We start from the raw sequence: 11871 nt of genomic DNA, 5'->3' as shown, positions 1-11871 counted from the left end.
TTGACTTACAGTATATTACCAGAGATTGCAGACCAAACAATCTGCCAAAAACAGGTCCATAATATCTGGTAATGACCTCAAATGATGTTTGAAAACTACATGCTAGTAAGAACCGGTACAGGATATTTCTTTTTATGATACCGTACGTCACAAGAAATATTATTTATGCCCGAGATGCTTGTTAATTAAGTTTTACCTTTTACAAAAAACTTCAACCGTTTTAATTTTTTTTATTTTCAAATGATAGTATAGCTATTGACCATTGTCACAGATGATGCCAGATTAATGGGATGTGATCCAAGAATAAGAAAAAAAAGTGCAAATGGCTTGGAAAGCCTTGGTTGGCGCTGCTGTAGTATCTCATTCTAAACGGATTACAGCTCTCCTGTCCTGTAACACCGCTGTGTAAGACCCCAGCGCTGTGCTAGCAGTTTGTGTTGTCTGTGTGGGTACCAGCCTGAACAAGGACAGGCTAACCCGGTCTGCACGTCCAGAATCCACAGCTGTCATAAAGATTTCATTACATTCAGAATACAGCTGGATGCAACAAAGGCTGCACTTCTGCAGCTGGGCAAGTTCCAGTTCTGGTCTCGTCACTCTTTGGACATCAAAGAACAACTTGACAAGGCTGAAATAATCTGTCCACTAGTGTATTTTTCTTCTTGTTTAGTTCAATGTGTATTTTTTTTTATTTCACATCCTGCTGACTGTTAAACTCAAAAGTTTCTTGTTGTATCCTATTGATGTACAGTATTTCTTATATCCACTGGGGGCTGTGTTGCAGGGGGACAGGTTAATGGTGACACTCGGGTGTACCAGAGGTCAGACGTGATTCTGAGAGCTCTAGTAAGGTTCCATGTGTGCTTTAACCTCTGAGTTGACCTCGCAGGATGTGCCCTATAGCCTGGAGATCGCTGGTTCGAATCCAGGCTATGTCACAGCTGACCGTGACCGAGAGTTCCTAGGGGGCGGCGCACAATTGGCTGAGCGCTGCCCGGGTAGGGAGGGCTTAGGTCGGCAGGGGAATCCACGGCTCGCCGCGCATCAGCGACCCCTGTGGCCGATAGGGCGCCTGTGGCTCTGCAGCGGAGCCGCCAGATCTGTGTTGTCCTCCGGCACTATAGGTCTGGTAGCATTGCTGTGGATCTGTAGTGCGAAAAATGACGGCTTGGAAGGAGCACGTTTCGGAGGACGCGTGTTTCAGCCTCCGTTTCCTGAGTCGGCGGGGGGGTTGAGAGCGGTGAGCCGGGGATACAGATAATAATTGGGCATGCTAAATTGGGGTGAAAACCGGGGTAAAAATAATTGGCGACGACTAAATTAAAAAAAAAAAAAACAAAACAAAAAAAAAACCCTCTGAGTTGTACAAAGTCACCGGGGTGGGGAGAATGATACAAGGTTAATCTAAACAGTAGAAATTCATCAGGTATGAGACGTGATATTTAACACTCCTACAGCTTGCTCTTTAAGTCTATCGGATAAGAGTCACAAATGATTGATCTGTTATCTCTGTTAAATGTTCAAATTCTATTTTATTAAATACATACAACTAATAAATAAAGACGTTGTATAAATATGCTTGAACATGTGTCCATAAACTTCAAACACTCAATCATAAAATATGAGTCAAGTTTAAATAGGTAACTAATAGCACAACACTGACATTTGCCAAGACATCTGTCCTCTTGACTTTTCTAATTGTATGTGTGTTTAACTCGGCACTAAGTAACTTTACAGAAAGATAACTAGGATATTGATTTAGTCATTTGAGTGGAGTTATCTGTCCTATACTGCAATAGCAGTGTGAAGTCTGTAAGTTTAAAAAGAAGGTAACACGTCAAGTTGAAATTGCTTCAATGTTGACAAGGGTTTTATTCATAGCAAACATGGTGAGAGTTCAGTACTATGTTTACTCATAAAATCAAACCTGTTTCCCTTTAAAAGTCCATTCATCCTCTTTGACTAAGTTTGTGCTGGTCCCTGGTGAATAACTGCCGCATATTCAAACAAACTTTAAACTTGAACAAAGGTGAAGCTGTCAATATAAAACATAGGGGGATTTGTCATGGCAAATATACATAGAGCTGTATGATACGCTCCACAAGAGCTCCAGTGTAAATGATTAAGGGGTTTCTGTGGCTTAAACAAAGAATGTTAACATTAGCATGGATTCTTTTTTTTTAAAACCACGAAGCAGAACTGAAAGCTGAACTCTCTTCTAAATATTTCCGGACAGAATGGTGTCATTCAGTCAACAGAGTTTGACTGCCTTCCGCCTTTCCACAAAAATAAAGATATCTGGTGGTTTCTATTGTAGGCATTGCCAGGTGCATGGCGAGCAATGAATCCTGCTGGCTCAAAAGTGCAAATCTCTGGGCCCACAGGGAGCGCTGCTTTGACTGTAGGGAGGAAAACTGTCAGTACAGTCCATCTTATCATCTTACAGTGACCCCTACTGGTTAAGTGCCCAAAGAGCGCGGGCAGGAACATTCTAAGGATGGAATGTTGCCTCCAGAGTTCCGTAGCTTGGGAGCATTCGTTACTTTGGTTCAGCAGGTGAAGAGGCAGCTGGCTTGACAGCTGGAACAGAGATTGATTGTTGATTTTCAGTCCTCCTTACAGCGGTGAGTCGATATAGAAGAACAGATAAGAAACACAATTTTAAAAAGATCATTAAAGACATCCTGGTTTGCAGAAAGATAATCTGGTATGGTCTCTGTTCTCTGCATTGTCCTGGCTTCAAGCCCCACGTGCTGGGAACGGCCCTGTTGGTCCGGGGATCATTCGTCTGGAACTGCTTCCTCTATCCACTTCATGAAAAGTGGGTTTCCCTGATCGATCGGAAAGCTCATTATTTCAGGGACCTCAAAAGGATGGATAGACCTGGAAGAAAAAAAAATATGTACATGAACTATCCTTCCCACTATTCATGCCCAGTTTATTGACAGCATCAGTGTCTTTTCTGGAAGGAATGGAGACACCTGCTGTGCAGGGATCTTTGAAAAGTAAAAAGTGAAAAAGTTAAGCGCTACTGTACAGACAATGACAGCTTCATGTACCTTTTCAAATGATGACCTGTGCTGCTGTATACTTGTGCAGGTCGCTATTTGCAGCAACATCCAAATTCTTAAAAATGTACGTACCTCACATACTCTGACAGTTTGGGGATGTTTGAAGTCCTTGTCTTTATCAGCTGCAAAAGGCAGATTAAACATGTCAAAAGCATGGATTTTGAAATTCAATACAGACACGGGTGTTTCGATCAGCCCGTAGCCCCGGCCAGGATAAGCTGCAGCTCGGTTTTAGCAGAACGTTTTACAGCATGGTGGAATCCTCCTGGTTTGCATCGGCCATCTATTCGTGGTTATCCTGGGATTATGGTTGGTTGATGAGATCAGGTGGACCACGATATGATTACTCAACCACTCCCTTAATCACACTATCGTAATGCATCAGCCGTTTAAAAATACAGCTGGTGGTCCTTGCTGGAAACACTGGTATTTGAGATGAAAAAGATTGAAAACCACTGATCTAGTCGACCTTTTACCCTCCCTTGCTGTACTACTGCAGTATAACAGCAATCTTCCTAAGTCATGTTGCCACAAAAAATGCCAATTTTAGTGCTGTAGTGTTTTATATGAAGTACTTTATAACAATTATAATCCGGTTTGGAAAATGCCTTTTAATTCTTGCTTTGTTTTGACTCTCATCACGAAAGGTAATTTGGAATGCTCAACACAACTTACCAGCGGGATTTCAGTAGCTTCTTCAATTTCACCTTTCCAATAGTACCTACAGGCAACAGAAAACTAAAATCGATGTCTGTGTCGTATCCCAGTTCAGTTTAAATGTTTTGTTTTTTCCTAAAGGTTTAACCTTTGTCAGAGACATGCATGTCAAATACAGAGGTCAGCTGTAGTAGAGTGTGTGCAGTGTTAAGATTTGTATTGAATAATTTCTAACGTATAAAAGTTTAGAAAACTAAACAGCATTTAATATCCCTTATTCTGTGTCTCTAGAACAGAACCTATTATTCAGAGAGAAGATTTGTGGCATTATTTTGCAATAATATACATTATTTACAGGTTGGCAAATTTATTTATTTATTTTTTTTACATGGACTTTGAAATGATATATCCCGAGAACACAAGTTATTTACACTGTCACTCCAGTATTCTAGATGCAACTGAAGCCTAGCATACATATACAGTTACAGGTAACAGTACAAGCAGATAACAGAATACAGTCTAAAACTTTGATAAGCTGGAAGCATGTTTATGGGTGTGGAGTATTGCTCCTAAATTCATAGTTTACCTAGAATGTTTGTAACACAGAAAGTGTGTTTTACACCTCATCCCTTACAAAAGCTTACCACAGCATTTCTGCACTGTATTTTAGCAGTTTTATCATGCTTTTCACATTATACTATGCATTTACCACAGACTACCCTGGTTTCCTGTGTTTATTAAAATGGTTTACCATACCTTGTTATTGCTGACAATGCTTACAGTACTGTACCTGCGCTTCACCATGCTTTCACTTTATTACACTTTGCTGTGCCTTTACTATGGGAAACATTTATAAGGACTGGCTTTAAACTTAGACCACTCAATGCACCTCAGCACAATGGTTACTCATGCTAAAGAACGTAAAGTCAGGCTCTTTTCTGTTTCCTGTATGATTAAACAATTATGAAAACACTCTAACAATTGACTACAATCTCTTGAGTGGACTTTGAAAACAAACATTCACATTCCAAAGGTCGGGCTGGCTTCCTAGCAACCAGGCTGTGTGTGGAGGCCTCAGGCCCTAGGCCCAGCTTAATCAGACATGTAACTGCTCATTAAACCCATTAATGGAGTTAATGCTTCACTCACATGGAAGAGCTCTTTGGTAAAATGTTCACACCAGCAGCCAGTCTCTTCTCCATTACAGCTCTTGCAGAAAAAAAACAAGAGAATATTTGTCACTCGTAGCTGATTGATGTTTCGCACAGAAACCAAAGAGGGTCATCAATCATACACTTAATAGGATACAGTATATTTAACATGGATCATGAAACTTGCAAAAACCAAGTCAGTTTCTACAGTCTGATACATAAAAGTAAAGGACTATACAGTACCCATTATTTTCCACTACCCTCTAACCAGGTGAAGGGCAGTGCATGCAAGGGTACAATCGATTGTAATAAAACACAGCAGTAATAAAAAAAGAAAAAAAAAAGAAACTTGCGTGTAGTAATACAATCAGACAGACGTTCGGAAACAAAGGGCTCTATTCAAATGATGCAAATGCCACCTCCCATTAAGTCACTAGTTTCTCCCCAATTTTATGTTTCTTTATGTTCCCCCACTGCAGCAAATCCCCTCAACAGCTCCAGAGAACTGAAGGTCAGCGGGCATCCTCTGATCCCACGACTAAGCCAGTTGCCTCTGCCAGCGTCTTTTTGAGCTCACCAGGTACCTGGCCAGTAGGGTAGAGACCTGCTGGAGCACTAGTCAATGGAAAGCTCCATTTGGATTCTCTAGACCTGCTGCAGCACCAGTCAATGGAAAGCTCCATGTGGATTCTCTAGACCTGCTGGAGCACCAGTCAATGGAAAGCTCCATGTGGAATCTCTAGACCTGCTGGAGCACCAGTCAATGGAAAGCTCCATGTGGATTCTCTAGACCTGCTGGAGCACCAGTCAATGGAAAGCTCCATGTGGAATCTCTAGACCTGCTGGAGCAACAGTCAATGGAAAGCTCCATGTGGACTCCCTAGACCTGCTTGAGCAACAGTCAATGGAAAGCTCCATGTGGAATCTCTAGCAAAGATCGTCAACTTGGCACTGCCAGAACACAAGCTTGCGACTGTATGACTCACACCATGCAGCCTATACCAGGTGGACAGCTTTATTCTGCCATTTACAATATTATTTTTTTAAATTATTGAAACCTGCATTGCTTCTTTAACAAAAATTACAATAAAAGAAAAATTACAATAAAAGATAATCCTGCCTGGAGGGCAACGTTTGTATCTTCCAGCTGTGTGCTTATTATCTAGTTCATCCGAGGCTTAAACAAAATGCTTTAGCTTCCAATTTCATCATCTAATAATAGACTCATCTAAAGAATGACTGAATATTTCATTATTTTATAGCTCATTTCTACTTACTGTGAGCTTCAATTTAAAATAAAGTGAGATAGGGTTAGTATACTTTTCACTTTAATGAATACAAAATATCAAATGTTTCAGATTTATTGGTAACGCTTTATATTGTGTGGCATAAATTAATATTAAATAGATATGCCATTGCATATTAAATTAATGTTAAATGAATATTTAATAACTATGCAATAGCTGGTTTCTTGCTAAATCTTAACCAAATGTCGATTGAAAATGTAATTGCATGTCACGTCCATTTATATTACGTTTTGTTACCCTTGAAAATATGTAATAGGGGGCTCCCGAGTAAAAAGCACTTGCTAGAGGGCAGGATGCGCTCTATAGTCTGGACGTCGCCGGTTCGAGTCCAGGCTATTCCACAGCCGACCGTGGACGGGAGCTCCCAGGGGGCGGTGCTCAATTGGCCGAGCGTCGTCCGGGGGAGGGAGGGTTAGGTCGGCCAGGGTGTCCTCGGCTCACCGCACACCAACAATCCCTGTAGTCTGGCCGGGCACCTGCGGGCTTGCCTGTAAACTGCCCAGAGCTGCGTTGTCCTCCGACACTGTAGCTCTGAGGCGGCTGCACGATGAGTCTGCAGAGTGTAAAGAAGCGGGCGACTGACGGCACATGCTTCGGAGGAAAGCGTGTGTTCATCTTCACCCCTCCTGAGTCAGCACAGGGGTGGTAGCGGTGGGCTGGGCCTAAAAATAATTGGGCATTTCAAATTGGGGAGAAAAAAATAAAAAAACTAATTGGCAACGACTAAATTTATATACAGACGTGCTCAAATTTGTTGGTACCCCTCCACAAAAAACGAAGAATGCACCATTTTCTCTGAAATAACTTGAAACTGACAAAAGTAATTGGCATCCACCATCGTTTATTCCATATTTAATAGAACTAGACTTTGCTTTTGATTTTTTTATTCAACATAATATTGTAAATAATAAAACAAATGAAAATGGCATGGACAAAAATGATGGGACCGCTAACCTAATATTTTGTTGCACAACCTTTAGAGGCAATCACAGCAATCAAACGTTTTCTGTAGCTCTCAATGAGACTTCTGCACCTGTTAACAGGTAGTTTGGCCCACTCTTCCTGAGCAAACTGCTCCAGCTGTCTCAGGTTTCATGGGTGCCTTTTCCAGACTGCAAGTTTCAGCTCTTTCCATAGATGTTCGATAGGATTCAGATCAGGACTCATAGAAGGCCACTTCAGAATAGTCCAGTGTTTTGTTCTTATCCATTCTTGGGTGCTTTTAGCTGTGTGTTTTGGGTCATTATCCTGTTGGAGGACCCATGACCTGCGACTGAGACAGAGCTTTCTGACACTGGGCAGTACGTTTCGCTCCAGAATGCCTTGATAGTCTTGAGATTTCATTGTGCCCTGCACAGATTCAAGGCACCCTGTGCCAGGCGCAGCAAAGCAGCCCCAAAAAATAACCGAGCCTCCTCCATGTTTCACTGTAGGTATGGTGTTCTTTTCTTTGAAAGCTTCATTTTTTCGTCTGTGAACATAGAGCTGATGTGACTTGCCAAAAAGCTCCAGTTTTGACTCATCTGTCCAAAGGACATTCTCCCAGAAGGATTGTGGCTTGTCAATATGCATTTTAGCAAATTCCAGTCTGGCTTTTTTATGTTTTTCTGTCAAAAGTGGAGTCCTCCTGGGTCTTCTTCCATGGAGCCCACTTTCGCTCAAAAAGCGACGGATGGTGCGATCAGAAACTGACGTACCCTCATCTTGGAGTTCAGCTTGTATCTCTTTGGCAGTTATCCTTGGTTCTTTTTCTACCATTCGCACTATCCTTCTGTTCAATCTGGGGTCGATTTTCCTCTTGCGGCCGCACCCAGGGAGGTTGGCTACAGTTCCATGGACCTTAAACTTCTTAATAATATTTGCAACTGTTGTCACAGGAACATCAAGCTGCTTGGAGATGGTCTTGTAGCCTTTACCTTTACCATGCTTGTCTATTATTTTCTTTCTGATCTCCTCAGACAACTCTCTCCTTTGCTTTCTCTGGTCCATGTTCAGTGTGATGCACACAATGATACCAAACAGCACAGTGACTACTTTTCTCCATTTAAATAGGCTGAATGACTGACTACAAGATTGGAGACATGTGTGATACTAATTAAAGAAACTAATTAGTTTGAAATATCACTATAATCCAATTATTTATTATCTTTTCTAAGGGGTACCAACAAATGTGTCCAGGCCATTTTAGAATATCTTTGTAGAATAAGCAGTAATTCATCTCTTTTCACAGCTTCTTTGCTTTATTCTATGACATACCAAAGGCATGCAAGTATACATGATAAAATAGCTTTTAATTTCATCACTTTTCAGGAGGAATGAAGCATTATTTCAATGAGCTGTAAGGGTACCAACAAATTTGAGCACGTCTGTATATAAAAAAAAAAGAAAATATGTAATAATGTCCCATTTTTTACATGTCCTTATTGAAAATACAGTTAATCTGACTTAAATGTTAATGGAAAGTAACAAGGAATAATTTAACATCAATTTAATATCAATTGCATATCTATTAAATATTAATTTAGCATTAATTTAATATGCAATTGCATATCTTTTTAATATTAATTTAGCCACACGAGATAAAGCGTTACCGTTTTTTTTATTCAGGTCAGATACTGTAGCAAGTGAAGTACACTTCCTATCTACTTCCAGGATACACAAAACTGAAACTGTTGGAAAAATTACAAACGGGAATAAGATACACCCTTGTATTTAAATACAATACAGGGATTGACATATATTAATCATATCACATCAACATTCTGGGCTTCTATATATTATACTTTTGCAGTAGAAAGCTGATAAAACATGCCTGTCTTTTCTAAATTCTCCAGTTCCTCTAAACTTGCATGTTAAACTGTTCATTTCATCTACAGTAGAACTATTTACAGTAACACACACACCCATGCACACCCCCACACACTGAGACCCCCCCACACACACACACTGGAAGTCTGTCTTTTGCAAGGCTTGTGGTTGGAGCTGAATATGGGGCATTAAGCCAAATAAGAGGAAACTGAAACGTCTGCTAAACATTTGCGTTTTGAAAACAGCCACACGTTGAGTCTGAAAAAATGAACTCCATTCAGTATTAACAGGTGCTGGAGAGCTGACAAAACCTTTTCCTTGGTGTATAAGAGCACTTTGTCCAAAATGAAGAAAGCACTCTTGATAAAGGGTGATTGGTATTCGAAAAAAAAGAGCATTCTAAAAAATCAGGCCCCCAAAAACACACTGAACTTTTGAGCAATTCACGACAAATCCCAAACTAAATTCAAAGGATTCGTAGCTAACAAAATAATTCAATAAATATTATCTGATGTCCACATCCCATCACCGTAGTTTTGAAAGAAACACATGCTCCAGCCAACATGTACAGCATTTTCAATTTAAAACATGTTATCCAGTACTACACTAGCTTAAAGAAAGTTATCAGTTTGCATGCTTTGTTCAGGAAATCTTTTACGCTTGCACTTCCTAGGTGAAGGGAAAATAAAGCACTAGTACCTGGCAATGTCCTTTGCCACCTGCTCATTCGGACAGCTTATAAGGGCTACAGAATTGAACCCTGAAACGTAGCTCCCTGTGAATGCAGAGTGCAGCTGCAGACTCACAGTCTTCAGAACCGGGTACACCACCAAGGACAGCAGTATCACCTGTCAATACAAAAACAATTACAGCTCTCGTGTGGGCTGTCCCGAGAACCAGCAAGGGCTGCAGGGAAACAGTGAACATGAAGATAAAAGAAAGCTTACCACAGTCTCCGCACCATTCCTTCATGGTTAACACATACATTTTATCTTTAGCTTCAAACACTCAAGAGATAAAACTATAAAAAGTAAGGGGCTAAGCTGAACATGTGACCATGGCATTAGCATTTGTCGGCTTGACTTTTTTTCAAATTTCTAAATTGCAATTTAACAATTTAAACACGTTGCCTTTTATTTAAAAATAAAAATAAAATTTCAGGTAACATTTTGAAAAAATCAAATGCTCTTGGCACGGTGTGTTTGCCTCGTTTGTTTTGGGTTTATTTTTTGGTTGTGTTACTTCTGTGCTTATGTTGTATTATTATACTGCTAATAATGCAAAATATATATGATAAAAATAAATGTTAGGTAATGATGGATTCATCTGCTGTTTTGATATCATCTGAGGGGATCAACCATCTGTGGGTCTGTAATAGTAGTTCAGTCACTGAATTCATAATCACTGCTGACCAACAAAATTGAAATCCACAGAAGGCCGTCACATGTCCTATACAAATAACTGCCGCTATCAAATAAAGCATATAGTTTCACTTTCAAAATGACGCTATAAAAAGTCCCACCAATAGCATCTGTTTAACTGCATTCTTCCATGTTTTAGCTCGTTGATATAAAAAAAAAAAAACACTTGTCAGTGTGTTGACAGCCCAGTTTGTGTACACTCCCTGGGTCGTTTTAACTATACATGCTCATATTTCTTTGAAAGATGATTGCCATACCTTGCCTGAAAAGACTCCACTACTGTACTACCGGCACCTGAAGCAGCAGCAAGAGGAAATACAAACTGCACAAGTACCGCTACGTGGTCTTTTTGTTGTTTTGTTTTATTTTTATAGCACCCATATTGTACGTTAAAGTTACTGAATTCAGCATGTTGAAGCAAAGTTATTTAAATTATTAAATACTGTACTAACGCTATACGATAAATAATTAAACAATCCCTTGCAAAAACATATTTATATATATATAAAATATTTAAATATATACTGCACTTCGTTCACAGGCTTCCAAGTTGGGAAAAAAAAAAAAAAAAAAAAAAAAAAACCCTTACCAGGAAAATTGAAACACATCCAGGACGGGGAATGGTTAGAGAAAGCGAGTCTTTGTGGAATCGCTGATAGAACCAGTCCATGATGAAGAAGCAGGTGCACGCCGGTGCAACAATAAAGAACTTCCACACCGTGCAGAACAGATGCAGTAGTCCAAGTGGTACAAAGATGAGAAAACCAACCGCGGACACTGCGGGAAGTTACGTTTGTCTCCACCCATATACCCGGTTTACACTCACAGTACACCGGCAGTGACAGAACGACCTGCTAACAATGTTTCACTAGAGAGCGATGGGGTCAGCGCGGGTATTGCTGTCAGTCACGTGTCTTTTCTGGATGACCGAGGCTATTGCACCTTGTTATTTAGATTGTAGCTCAAGCCTCTGCCTTGATGAATGCAAATTCCCCGTGTTTCCAACGACGCTGTGCGTGTGTTTCAGATCCTCGCTTGGCTCCAATGACTTGGACGTTCGGGTGTTCGGTTGGCAGGTGCTTCTGTGATCAAGAACACTTTTGCTTATTCAAGTTGCCCCTCATTAACGTGCATTGAAAAATAAAAACACATCTGATTTGCACACGGTAACTTTGCAGTGCAGTACGATGCTTTTTCAACTGCTATAGCTTAATGGATTGTCAAAAAGACGGCATTACAATAAAAAAAAAACCCCAAAAAAAAACAGGACGAAGGAATGGACAAACTGCAGAAGGCGACACGAGAATATATATATATATATATATATATATATATATATATATATATATATATATATATATATATATATATATATACTCGTGCTGGCCAGCAGGGAATGTATCCCGTGCAGACTGTTATTCCATATTCTATTTGCACCTTTCATAGAGTTCCAGTT

General features: G+C 40.1%; 1 protein-coding gene across 1 annotated transcript; it reads right to left on the bottom strand.

Annotated features, from left to right (window-relative positions):
* Positions 1-1852: 1852 nt before the first annotated feature.
* On the bottom strand, positions 1853-11632 carry LOC117973920 (protein CutA homolog). The gene is made up of 6 exons (XM_059005349.1): positions 11005-11632; positions 9694-9842; positions 4878-4937; positions 3747-3792; positions 3144-3193; positions 1853-2883 (listed from the first exon to the last, which is right to left on the bottom strand). The coding sequence occupies exons 1-6, from the start codon at positions 11083-11085 to the stop codon at positions 2781-2783; spliced, it is 489 nt and encodes a 162-aa protein (XP_058861332.1). The 5' UTR covers positions 11086-11632; the 3' UTR covers positions 1853-2780.
* Between the last annotated feature and the right edge of the window lie 239 nt (positions 11633-11871).

Source organism: Acipenser ruthenus, chromosome 31 (genome assembly GCF_902713425.1).
Source record: "Acipenser ruthenus chromosome 31, fAciRut3.2 maternal haplotype, whole genome shotgun sequence".
NCBI lineage: Eukaryota > Metazoa > Chordata > Actinopteri > Acipenseriformes > Acipenseridae > Acipenser > Acipenser ruthenus.
The sequence above is the reverse complement of the archived record's forward strand: the minus strand, read 5'-3'. Positions and strand labels throughout refer to the sequence as shown.

What these genes read in the sequence shown, in the direction of transcription:
- LOC117973920 (XM_059005349.1), bottom strand. Translation starts at nt 11,085, where the DNA reads ATGGACTGGTTCTATCAGCGATTCCACAAAGACTCGCTTTCTCTAACC. An exon ending in GATGTGTTTCAATTTTCCTG is followed by an intron (nt 9,843 to 11,004) that starts GTAAGGGTTTTT and finishes TTGTATTGACAG; the next exon opens with GTGATACTGCTGTCCTTGGT. An exon ending in TTACCAAAGAGCTCTTCCAT is followed by an intron (nt 3,793 to 4,877) that starts GTGAGTGAAGCA and finishes TGTTGCCTGTAG; the next exon opens with GTACTATTGGAAAGGTGAAA.